The sequence below is a fragment of the Ochotona princeps genome, chromosome X (genome assembly GCF_030435755.1).
Source record: "Ochotona princeps isolate mOchPri1 chromosome X, mOchPri1.hap1, whole genome shotgun sequence".
Classification (NCBI taxonomy): domain Eukaryota; kingdom Metazoa; phylum Chordata; class Mammalia; order Lagomorpha; family Ochotonidae; genus Ochotona; species Ochotona princeps.
The window spans coordinates 9,007,835-9,020,362 of NC_080865.1; the positions used below are offsets into that span (position 1 = coordinate 9,007,835).

Here is a 12,528-nt window from a genome sequence, read left to right on the forward strand (position 1 = left end):
GTCCAGAGCAGGTGTTTTTTTTTTTTTTTTTTTTAAGATTTATTTATTTTTATCACAAAGTCAGATATACAGAGAGGAGGAGAGACAGAGAGGAAGATCTTCCATCCGATGATTCACTCCCCAAATGACCCCAACGGCCGGTGCTGTGCTGATCCGGAGCCAGGAACTTCCTCTAGGTTTCCCACATGGGTGCAGGATCCCAAAGCATTGGGCCGTCCTCGACTGCTTTCCCAGGCCACAAGCAGGGAGCTGGATGGGAAGTGGAGCTGCCGGGATTAGAACTGGCGCCCATATGGGATCCTGGCGCGTTCAAGGTGAGGACTTTAGCTGCTAGGCCACGCCGCCGGGCCCCAGAGCAGGTGTTTTACAAGGCTGATGATCTTGGTTGGCAGGTGGTTCCCTGCAGCCTCTCTTCCTATCTCCCTTCTTTCATGCATCCCTCTCAAATCTGTTCCTTCCCAGAATGTTCAGCCTCTGTGACCCGTACAAGCTCATATTCATTGCACAAACACAAGGCCAAGGAGAGTTTTGCCAAAGTTAAAAGCGCCTCAAACACGCCTAGCATTTATTATTTTCCTCACAAACCTACAGGCCCCTCAGTACACCCTCCTTGAGGCCTGGCCCCAGCAATCCAAAGCTAACAGCCCTGGGTGTGAGTGGTAGGAGGGTTGGTAGTGGGTGGGGAGTGTCTGTTGATATCGCAAATGTGGGGAGTCCTCCAAATGGAGGATAGGATGAGGACCACAGGCTGGGGTGACCTAACTTCCAAATAGAGTTCATTAAAAAATGAGAGGAAACAATATGCATCTGTAATCCCCCCATCCACTCCAGGCCTCTGCCTCAGGGGAGGGGAGGCACTTTGTCCTGGGCGGTGGGCATTGCAGAAATGTCCCTGTCCTTCACTGTGACCCTTGACACAGTCCCTGGGATCTGATTCTGCACACCTGACCTCAGGCCCTGTCATTCCCCATCAGCTCCCCAACACTGCCCCTACACGCCCCCTCCTCCACCCCTGAAAAAGGTAGGAGTCTAAGCAAGGCTTGGGGGCCTAAGTCTCACTCCATCACTAGGCCTGCAAGCATCAATGCATATGGTTTCAAGATCCACCCCCTTTCTCAAGAAGAACAAGGGCAGCTCAGCACCCTCCTAGGTTAGCTAGGGTTGGTCCTGGGTTAAGGCAGGGGAAGTGCCACTCCTCCCTGCAGCATGGAATGTTTGGATGGGATGGTGTTTAGAGGCCAAGGGCATGGTGGTTCACTGTGACCTTCACAGGGGAAGGGGGGTTCTTCAACACCTGAGATGCCTGCGTTGGGCTGTGGCTATAGGGAAGGGAAGGGGCCTAGCGCCTCCATTCCTAGAAGGCCAGTGCTGAGTTTCCAGGCAAAGCGGCCAAGTCTCAACCTCACTTCCGTTCCTTGCCTGAGCAGGGTAGGGTTCAAGGGGAAGGGCCAGGGTTTTCAACCCACCCTCTGTCCACCCTTGTGCCCCTCTCTCTCCTGCAAGCAGGACTTCCTTCATTTTGACTCCTCTTCCCCCACAAGCATGGACTAGATGGGCGGTTTCAAGAGAAAGGGCTAGAGCACTGTTCTGACCTTCGTTTTCTGGGAGACCCAGCCAGGACCTCCCCGTCTTCTTCCCTCACCTGGGCAAGGGCAGGTCCCATGGCAGCAGCGGTGGTAGGGGTGAGGCTGACTCCACAGGCAACAGGCCCTGTTCTCACCACTTCCGGGTGCCCTCTCCCTCAGCAATCTGCCCAGGGTTGGCCCTTTGGGGAAGGGGAGGGGCCTCATCTGACTCCTCCTCCTAGCCTGATCACATCTCCTCTTTCCTCCCCCCCAGAATACCTGGGCAGGGCAGTCTCCTGGAAAGGGTTGGGGGAGACGGGCCTCAGCCTAACTGGTCCTCCTTTCCTGGGTCAGGGGGAGGCCCAGAAGAGGGATGAGACCTGATCAGGACTCCTCCTCCATGCTGAAGCTGCTGCGGCGGCTGCTGGCCTTGGAGACAGCAGGGGAGACCGAAGAGAGCAGGGGGTCCGAGGCAGCCCGCAGCGGGGACAGAGCACCCCCTGACAGTCCTCCCACCATCCCTTCCTCCTCCTCCATTAGAATGTCCTCCAGCCCCAGGTGAAAGGGGTCCCCCAGGTCTCCCAGGTGGTCACTGGGAAAGTGCAGGTCCAGAAGTGCATCGGAGGGTGGTGCTGGGGGCTGCTGATGAGGGCCACTCTGGGCCGGTCCCCCGCCTAGATGGAACGTTGTCGCTGTGCCTGGCCTGCCTTCCTCCTCAGTGTCCAGCTGCTCTGGCTTGAGGCTGTCAGAGCCTGAAGTCGTGGCCAGCGAGAGCAGCCCTGGGGCAGGAGGTACGGGGAGACCATGGATCTGGGCCTGCAGTTCTAGCTCCTGCGAAAGAAGAATAGATAGGTGCAGGTGAAGATGGGTTCAGAGAAGTGTAAATGGCCATAAAGGGCTCCAGTGCAGACCCTGCCATCCACTTAACATGAGCTTCAGCAGCCCAATCTGTAAAATGGGTACAATAACAGGTCCTTGTTTCTTGGGGTTGTTATGTACTGACCCAGTGAACTAAAGGAGCTTCAAGCTGTTGTTAAGGTGCCTGGTCTAGGGGGAGGAATGATAAGCACCCCAGCTACAATGATTACAAATGTTAGCAATTATGTGACCATAACTATGGTCATAATCATGGGAGTTGAGGAGCTGGGGGATTCACCAAGGCAGGGCAGGGTGGGGTAGGGTGAGGAAAATCCTGGCCTGTCTTGCCTCTGCCTCTCCCTGAAGCAAAATTACCATCCACACGCCCTCCACCCCTCCCCCACCCCATCTCCTCCTTGCACACCTGAATTCGGAGCTGCAGGCTGCGGTTGGCCTGCTCCAGGGATCGCTGCCGGCTCTCCAGGTCTTTGGAGCGCTGCTGCTCCTTCTGCAGCTTGCGGATGTAATCCACGGAGGCCTTCAGGATGGTGCCTTTGTTCCAACGCATCTCCCTGTGGGGCCCGACGGCAGGGAGGAACCACAAAGCCCTGCATAAGGCAGGGAACTTCCAAAACGTTCGTGGAACATGGCATGGAAGAGGTAATGATTATTTTGGTACCAAAAAAAAAATCACTGAAATCCATGCATAGTTCTATCATGACACACATTGTTACTGGGGATACTTCCTATGCGTGGATTATAAACTTTTTTTTTTTTTTTGCACCAAGATAAATGTATCTTTTAATGCCATTGTCTGCGAATGTTCTGAAGCTCCCCTGCCCACATGCACCCCCATATGTGGAGTTTCTCTCCATTGCTGAGGGGAGGGGAACTGTACCAGGTGGAAGGATCACCCCTGTGCAGGCCTTGAACTTGAGGTGGGGGCACATTGAAGGTACAGAATGTTCAGATGAAAACCCTCTATCTGGAATCTTTCAACAGTGCCTGACCTCCAGAAGCCCTCTTTGACATGCCCTTCTCTGGCATGTTTGAGAACCCATGTCTTTGATTGTTCTCACAACAGCCACCCTGGCTTCTCCGCACTCCTAGGACATGAACATTGCTGCCATTTCCTGCCTTCTTTGCTAGCTGTGTCATGCGCTTTGAACACTCCCCTGTCCGCCCCCTATCCCCATGTGGCTTCCCTACCTCAGCTTCTTAGGCCCGTGTGTGCCTTGTCAACTGTGGCCTGCCTCATTACTATTCTCATTCCAAAATGTCACTCTTCCCAACACAGCCCATCATCCTCCCATTCTTCGTTCTGTAGCACACTCATAACAGAGCATGTGGCTTTGGGCTTATTTGTCTGGCTTCCACCACTCCAACAGCGGGTCCACAAGGTCATAGATTTTTGTCTGTTTCAGTCCCTCTGACACCTGGCTCAACAGATTCATCTTGAAAGAATAAAGGAAGTGCTACACGAGCAGCAAAGTGAGGGGCTCATGTCCCCTGGAGAGCAGATAGAGCACCCAGACCATCACAGAGTACACAGCCAGGGTCTACAACCATTCAGGCCCAGAAAGACCCAGAGGAAAACTGCATGGGCAGGAGGGCCTGAAGCCCACCCCACCTCCCGCTGGCCCGGGGTCCCCAGCCCGGACTCACGGGTCACTGGACTTGGGGATGAGAGTGCCCAGTTCCTTGATCCTGTCGTTAATGTTGAATCGCCTACGACGCTCGACTTTGCAGGTGAGGAGGGGGAGGAAGAGGGGGAAACAGTGGTCAATGGGGTAGAGGAGGGAAAAAGAGAGAAAGCGGGGTGCTGCAGGGTTATTGCAGGGAGGGGCTCCTGTGAAGGCAGGGCCAGGTGGTGCAGCAAGGCAAGGTGAGTGCGCATGCTCTCTGGCTTACTCAGGTTGTGATTATCTTTCTTCTGCCGTTCCTTCAAAAGAGCCTTGGCTTCGGTCTCTGGAAGAGAATATGGGTGGTCAGGGCTTCTGTGCCCATGGCGAGGAAGAAGGCAGCACAGACTCAGGGGTACTGGGCAGTAGCAGGGGGAGTGACTTTTTAGAATGTATTTTTGTTCTTGTGATTTTTAAATATAGTTTTATTATTTTCAAATATATAGTTTCATACATATATAGATGAAATATATATATTTGAAAAGCAGAGTGACAGAGATAGATTGATCAATGTTCCATCTACTGGTTCATTCTCCAAATACCCGCAATAGCCAGGGCTGAGCCAGGCTGAAGTCAAGAGCCAGGAACCCCATCTGGGTCTCCCACATGGGTAGCAGGAACCCAAGTCCTTGGGCCATATTCTGCTGCCTCCAAACTGAATTAGGAAGGAGCTGGAGCCAAAGGGAGGAGTGGTCTGGATTCCAATCGGGCACTCCTAGAGAAGATACACCAGTCGAGACTCCAGTGTTCCCAGCAGCCCCTGAAACTGTTGCCCCACTATGCCTGCCTCACAGTGCTTTATAAAGCCACAGTGCCAGGCTACTTGTGAAACCCAAGATGAAAGAAGGTGAGAGACTGCAAGGTCAAAGCCAACCAGATGAAAGACGAAAAATGGTTCCTGTCTCTAGATGCCTGGATTTCCCCCACCAAGTTGGGCCTGGTTCCACAGCTGGGTGGGGGTGGGGCAGAAGAGGGCTCCCCAAGGTGGGGGCATCCAACTGAGGGGAAGGGGCCAATGTGCCAGCACTTACCAGAGATCTCCCGCTTGATGTTGGGCAGCTCCGCCGGGCAGGAGTTGCTGACGGTGATGGCTGGCGTGGCCACACCCTGGCTACTGTACACATCAAGCAGATTTCCTGACACGGGCAGCTGGGGGAAGGGAGGGCAGAGAAATAGTTGAAACAGACCCCCAGCACCACCATTCCTCAGAACCAGGTACTTGATCCCACACACATGTCAAGGATGGGTCCCTCAGGCACATGGCTTAGCAGACTCAGCCAAGGAGGGAAGCTTCCTTCTTCAAAGTGACTTCACATACAACAGGGAGGGCAGAGCTCAGCAGACCTGCTTAAATCTCAGCCCCTCAAATCTCTCAGTGACCTCTGATGCTCCTTTCCCAGGCTCCAAGGCTAGCTCTGAGCTCTGATGTGACATTCCAGTCTGTTAGCTCCTCCCCGCACCACATTCCAATCTGGCATTCTTGGAGCACTCTAACCCAATCTTTTCAGACCTTGGTAAATTGCCATGGCAACATTTTACCCAAAATTTGTCTTCTAAAGAGTTCCAACCTAATCTGTAGTCTTTCACTATGATCAAGTCACACCAACTATGTCCCATGGTCCCCTGTTGCTACGTACCAAGATCCTGACCCCAGGGACTTCTTGTTTATTGTTCTCCCTCATGATTTCTTGTCCAACTGCTCAGCTAACCCTGCTTTTATGCCAGCTTCGTGTTTTTCTGTCCTCTCTTCAAACTATCCTGGATATGCTCTAGTCCAACACACTAAATCTCTAAGTACACCCAAGTCCCACATCTTGAAGAGTTTTCATCTCTTAAAAGCTCTATCCAATCTGCAGATCTATGACAAGGTTTCAATCTTTAGCCGAATCCAAATCTCTACAAACCAGTACCGTTTTTATGCACATGCCCATCCTTTTATAAGTTGGAAAAAACAGAAGGCAAACCAATTGGTATGCTTCAAAGATAATTATAAGAGTTTTTGGAAAGTTCTAGGAAAACAGTGTTACAATTGTACATTCCTTGTTCTAGGATGTTTTTTCCATTCTCTACAAGAACCCTTCTACTTGGCATAGTTCACTGTATGACCCTGTGGAAGACCCAGTTACTAGAAGGTTTGGCCATTTGTTATAATGTATACCAATTTTGGAGACTTATTGCTATGTTCTAAACACTACATGATCTGGGTATGTAGAAATAGTCTGAATCTTTTGGTACATTCAAACTGCTAAAAACAAAACAAACAAAAACAAAAAAATTATCAGGTTTGGATACTTGGTATAGCAAAGTCCAAACATCTTGCCATGCCTAAATTTCCAGGAACTTCCTGCACTGTGTATTAGTCTGCAAGGATGGATCTTCCCAGCCCTAGACCAAGGGGATTATTAGGTTTATTATGAAGTTCTGGCAGAACTTTCAGGAGTTCCATGACCAGGAAGCCTTCTATCCGGCTACATCCAAGAAAATGAGGGGAGAGGGAGAAAGGAAGGGCCCATACATATACCCATAAAAAACCCACAGTCTGAATACAGACTGGATGATCAGTTCTTTCCTGACATGCCTACCTGGTCTGTCAGGTGAACTCTCTCCTGTTCAAGCAAAAACAAAATCTACCTCAGGAGCTAGGCTGCCACAAGGCCCCCAGGAATTGCTGGGTCCCATTCTCATTACAAGGACTGCCCTTCTCATTTTAGCAAAATGCATGACAAGGGTCTCGCCTATCTCTAGCAAGCACAGATGCAGGCTTAGTGATAAAGGGATGCCACATCCCCCAGCCCAGGCAGGACCTACCGTGCTGGGGAGCTGTAGCCCTGCAGTGCCTCCCGGCAGATAACTGAGCATCTCATCATTGTAGCTGGACTCCAGGCTGATGATCTCATCGATGACATCATCGATCTGGGGGCAGAAGCAAACATGACACAGGCTTGGAAGGATTTGGTAAGTGGGGCATGGGAACCCTGTTGGCAACTCCTTACCTCCTTTTCTGAGCTAGACTCAATGGTGAGCAGCGCCATTGGGCTGTTTGGAGCACTGCCTGTGGGGCCACTGGTGGCATGGGCAGCCTCCGGGGCAGGTAGCGGTTGGGCAGTTGCAGGCCCTGGTGGTGGGGTGAGGGCCTGGGAAGCCAGCTTGGGTCCAAGTGTAGTAGACAGGTACTGTTTGACCTGCTGTCGGCGTGCTTGTTGCAGGTGGTAGCGTGTTGGGTTCTCTAGGTGGGTCTGCACCTGTGTGATGCAACGGTTGGGGAAGGGAGAAGGACAAAGTGAAGCCAGTCTCAGAGCTGTCTCTGCACCTGCAGCCTGTCTACCCTAATCCACCTGGGATTGGTGACAAACCGGGTGCAGAATATGGGAACCCTCCAAAGTACCAGTAAGACAGTATCTCCGCAGAAGGCACAAAAACATGGAAACATTTGCTCCACCCACCTTCCTCCATACTTGACCCTCCCTACAGTAATCAGAGGCCCACATTAGGTATGCACCCCCCTCAATTTTGTAAACAATATTAAAAAGAAAATTAAATATTAAAACTAACCTGCTTTCTCAGAACTCTCCGAACTCCCATATAGCCCCCCAAATCCAACCATTGTTACCAGGATTCCTTATGGTTTCTAGAGCATTCTGGAACCATTCCTCTGACTCTTCCCTGATCTCCAATATCACCTGACAGACCTGCTTTCCCGGGACACTGCAATGGCAGAGAAACTGCCAAAGGGAAGCTCATCCTATATTGCCAGGACCCCCGGGGCCCTCCCAACTCCTTCACTGTCTACAAAGACATCCCTCAACAATCCTAAATATACAGGACATAGCAGAGATCATTTAAATAGAATTAGGGATCTTTCTCAAAAACTACCAACACAACAACCTCTTCCCTCGCCCCCCACCATACCCACAACACAGCAGTCACCTGTGGCCCTCTCCTTACCTTGAGCACCTCCCTGGGCACTTGAGCAGGGGGTGGACGGCCCAAGGTGTGGCCCCCAGCAGAGACACCAACCACAGAGATAGCAGGAGAGGCAGGTGCAGGACTGGGGAAGGGAGCTGCTGCGGCCTGTTCACGACGCTCACGCCTCTCCTGCTCCTGCGCCTGGGCCCGCATCAGCTGCTGCCGCAGCAAGACCCGAGAGGAGGAAGCCGACGACATGGCAGGGGTCCTGGAGCCCCCTGCGGAAGATGATGCAGAGAGTGTCGCTGGGGTGGCTGGTGTGGCCTGTAGTGATATTGGGAGGCTGTGGAATGGGAAATATGGGGCCACATGTAAGCTAAAAATCTCATCCCATGCCTAAGATGGGGACAGACACAGGACCCACACTTGGTTCCAGGGGTCATAGTCTGATGGGGGAGACACCGGCCCTGGCAGTCAGAGGGCACAGTCCAGTGCGGCAGGGAGGGGGAGGAGAGGTTCAGCCCTTGGTCCTTTGTGGCGGAACCTGTATATGAGCCTGTTTATGTATCAAGTGGTGGGGCCACTGCTGGGTTCTGCAAAAGGACCCTGGACCACGTAAAGCTGTACAGCAGTGGCACTGAGGCCCCAGAGTGGAATGTAAATGCCTAGGGTTCCCAAGCCCAACTTGGGGCTGGACATGCTCTGTGAGCTCCTGGTTGGGGGGGTGTGGGGTAGGGGGAAGTGTAGGGAGTGACACCAGGCTCAGAGTAGCAGCCTTAGGCTCAACTTCCTCTGTAGGCTGAGCCTCTCTGGTCCCAGGAGCCAGGCAGTCTTGAAAATCTCAGACATTTCACAATCCTCTCTTCCGGCCCCCTTTTCCAGGTCCCCTCCCCTCTCTTAGAGCTCAGGCCGATGACTCAGCACATTTAGATTACCAATGGGGGGGGGAGGGAGAAAGGGAGGGGAAGAGAGAAAGACCTGTTGGGGTTCCCCTTGGGCTAAGGGTGGTGGGTTGTTAGAATGTAGGAGTGGGTTGGGCAGGGGCCAGGGCTGTGGCTCTGCCCACCTAAGGGTGACCTGAAGCAGGCCACATCCTCCGAGGATGGGGGAGGGGAGGAAGACTGTAGGAATATTTGTGTCTTAATGGGTATGCACATAAGGCCAATGGATGGATGGGGGTCTGGGGGCGGGTAGGGTGGTCTGGGTGGACTATCTAGCTTGGACACCTGCTGTCCTGTGGGGCAGGCTCTTTCTGGGCCCCCTTCACATTGCCATCTGCAAAATACAGGCTACTGGGAGAAAGGGTTGGGCTGGCACCGAGGGGAAAGGGCCTGGGAGATGGGGAGGAGTTGTACCTGGAACGCAGGGGGAGGGGCTGGCTCTTGATTTCGTAGAAGCTGTCGGGATCGAGGATGTTTTCTAATTCGATGTCAGCGACAATTCCCGATTCTGGCAACAAAGAGTTCAGGCTGGGGTTGGGGGCAGGGGTGACGGTCAGTGTTTGCACCAAGACCTAATTCCCCTCCCCTCCTCCAGTAGAGTTGCCTACAAGTTTGGTCCTGCTGCAGGGTGCCACCACCAAGCATTCCAGCATCCTGCTGGTTCCCCTCTTCCTCTCTCAACTCCCAACTTTCTATCTCTAACAGTCACTTGTAAGTTACCTGGTCTGGAAGAGAAAAAGTCAAGATAGCCAAACTCACTTTACACAAGCATTCCTGACTAAGCATTCGGGAAGTCCTCCCGCCCCCAACTCCCTCCACCGTTTTCCTGACAGTGAATGTGAGCCCAAGATGCACAGACACAAACACACACACACGCACATTACCCAGGTGGGGGCATCCCATAGCACAACAGTCCATTTTAACACAAAACTGAATGCATCACAAGAGGGAGCTGGGGTCTGGGATTTACTTTACAATGAAGATTCTACCATTTCTCAAGTGAGTTTTTTCCCCCCAGTCCCAGCCAGAGTTCATGGGATGCCAACACACAGCCAGATATAAAAACAGAAATATCAAAGACTTCCACACTCTGGATTTGCACGAGGGAGATCTGAGTGGATGATCTGCTTTATAGAACCTTCTTTCTTTGACTGCAGGAGCCAGAGCTGGCCCAGACCTTACCTGGTTTTGTTTTGTTGCTTTTTTTTTTCTTTTTGAGAGATCAAAACACAGCCTCTTCCCTGCCGCCACCTCCCCACCCCCAACACTCTCTGGCACACAAAGTAAGAAGCCTTATACACCCTTCCTTTCAAGTCTGCCCACTGCTGTGATCTAGGGTGTTCCAAAAGAGTTCAAAGGAGCCCAGCTGGTATATAAGCGAGAGGACCCTGGTATGCTGGGGGGTAGGGGAGAACGCCACTATCAGGCACATGGCTGAATGTGCACCTGTGAATTCAGCCCAAGGTTTGGAATCTCTATAATTGTGAGTGCCTTCCCTTGCCAAGCATTGTCTCCATTCCCCAAGGATCTGTCTTCTTTCCTCTCCTCACTCACAGATGGGGCCCTAAAACCACCCAGGAAGTCAGTCCAGGAAGAGGAAGCTCCGGGTGTCGCTGAGCTCAGCACAATCCAGGGGGAGAGGGAGCGGGCAGAAAAGGGGCAAAACCCCCTCCTGGGCTCACACAAGCACTGCACCCAAGTTGGAAGAGATGGGCAGGGGTGAGGGCAGGAAGAGCTGGAACCCACCCCCAAAAGCTCTCTCAGTTGAGGAAGTAAGGATGAGAAGGCGCACCCAGACATGGGGCCCCGCTGTAGGCACTCGCCCTACTTCTAGGGAAGGATTCAAGATCATCTGGCAGGAGCGGAGGGATGCACAGCGAGGGCGAGGTCAAAGGAAGAGGGCTGTGTGGGTAGGGGTGCCTGGGAGTCTACAGGGAGTGCTGGCAGCCCCAAGACCCTCCTCCAGGGTCCACCATCAGCTCTAAGGCCTTCCTTAGGCTGAGAAATAACATCTTCCCCACGCCCTCTGTCCAGCTGCCCCTACCCATTCAAAGCCCTCAGCAGTGTGGGAAGAGGACTTTCCCACTGTCCCAGTGGGCTGAGTGGGCAGGCAGAGGTAAGAGGACTGTGACTGTTCTACCCGAGTCTTGCTCATATATACACACACGCACACAAAATCAGTGACACCCCCAAAACCGATTCATGTTCCTGCCAAACACAGCTAGTAGTCACTGGAAGTCACCAAGCTCCTAAGACAGCACCTCCATATGCCCGAAGACCCCTCTTCCAATATTGGAGGGAAAAAAAATCCAGGATTTCCTTAAAATCGATCAGTGCCTCATCTGGCAGTGCTCCCCACCCCCGATTTACTTCCCAGATGCCCAGCGCAAAGACGCCAAATTCAGTTTCTAATCAGACTCGCAGTCCCTCAAGTTTAGCAGGTTCTGCACACTCCTGAATCGGATCCTCCAGACTCTAGTCAAGAGCCCCCCACAAATCAGCAAATTTGCTCTCCCCTGACTCCCTTAAGCCTGGTTCTCCCGCAGGCCACTGCCGGATTGTTTAGGTGCCTCCCGCACATGCCGCCCCAAGACGGGTACCCCAAGGTCCTCAAACGCTAGGCCAACAGCCTCCAATCCTAGTCTCAAATTCCCGCTGCCCCGAGATAAGACCCTAGTCTGCACTCCCGGCCCCAGACGACCCCGCACCTGAGCAGCTGGGCCGAGTCGGCTGGCCTGCGCTCCTCCAATAGGACGAATACTGCTCGAGGGCCCTCCGCGCTGGCCTCTACGCCGTCCCGAGCTGGCTCGGCTGCATGAGACATGACGCCCGGCCCCGGGCGAGCCCTGCCAGGCCGGTCGGGCCTCGGCCCGGTCCCCCTAACAAAATAAAAGTCTCCCTCCCCCCTGCTTGCCACCGCCTCCTCTGCTAAGCCATGGAGCCGGTTCTGCGCGGGCGGGCGGCGTCGGAAAGATGGGATGGGCCGTGAGTCATCCCCCGCCCTGAACGGACCGACACCCCCCTCAACCTAACCCCGGACGACCGCCCTCCTCCCCCTCGTCCTCTTCCCCCTCCTCTTCTGGCTGGGGAAACTCCACAGGAAGTGACCGCAGAGGAGATGGACGGTTCATCGGGTCACACCCCCTGAGTGAGGCAGCCAATCGATGAGCGCCATTCGAGGGCCCGCCCTAAGCCACGCCTCCTAGGCAAAGAGAAAACTAGATTCGGCTCGGCCTGATTCCGAGAAGGGAGCCCTTAGGCCACGCCTTCAGCCGCTGAAGCAAATAGGCTAGATGTGATTTGGTTAAGTCACACCTCCTGTTTGCGTCTTGCTCTGAGCCACGCCCCCTCTTTGCAAATTGTCCCTCCTCCCGCCTCCCCGTACAGGATTAAGTGGCTCCTGGACTGCTTGGCGCCTGCGCGCCCATGGCTGGTCGGCGCGGAAAGGGTGTCCGGGTCAAGTTTATGGCTGTGGAAGGGCGCTCCCTTTCGGCCAATATTTGTAGTATTTGTGTCCTACACCGCCCTCCGGCCCCGATCTAGCCTTACTCCCTGGACGAAGGCACAACTGTGATT

The 12,528-nt window shown here is 53.4% G+C and overlaps 1 protein-coding gene across 5 annotated transcripts; it reads right to left on the bottom strand.

Annotated features, from left to right (window-relative positions):
* Positions 1–526: 526 nt before the first annotated feature.
* TFE3 (transcription factor binding to IGHM enhancer 3) lies at positions 527–12,061 on the bottom strand. Of its 5 annotated transcripts, none has more exons than XM_004587903.2 (10): positions 11,661–12,061; positions 9,367–9,480; positions 8,051–8,354; positions 7,099–7,347; positions 6,914–7,018; positions 5,137–5,254; positions 4,335–4,391; positions 4,089–4,164; positions 2,848–2,995; positions 527–2,396 (listed from the first exon to the last, which is right to left on the bottom strand). In XM_004587903.2, exons 1-10 carry the CDS (start codon positions 11,774–11,776, stop codon positions 1,950–1,952), a joined length of 1,734 nt encoding a protein of 577 aa, XP_004587960.2. In that variant the 5' UTR covers positions 11,777–12,061; the 3' UTR covers positions 527–1,949. The 5 variants fall into 5 exon arrangements, with proteins under 5 accessions (XP_004587960.2, XP_058514315.1, XP_058514316.1 ...); XM_058658332.1 differs by having other exon boundaries at positions 8,051–8,289; positions 9,367–9,460; positions 11,661–11,801; XM_058658333.1 differs by having other exon boundaries at positions 8,051–8,335; positions 9,367–9,460; positions 11,661–11,801.
* Positions 12,062–12,528: the final 467 nt, after the last annotated feature.

What these genes read in the sequence shown, in the direction of transcription:
- TFE3 (XM_004587903.2), bottom strand. Translation starts at nt 11,776, where the DNA reads ATGTCTCATGCAGCCGAGCCAGCTCGGGACGGCGTAGAGGCCAGCGCG. An exon ending in GACTCGGCCCAGCTGCTCAG is followed by an intron (nt 9,481 to 11,660) that starts GTGCGGGGTCGT and finishes CCCCAACCCCAG; the next exon opens with CCTGAACTCTTTGTTGCCAG. An exon ending in GCCTGCAGCTCCGAATTCAG is followed by an intron (nt 2,397 to 2,847) that starts GTGTGCAAGGAG and finishes CTTCTTTCGCAG; the next exon opens with GAGCTAGAACTGCAGGCCCA.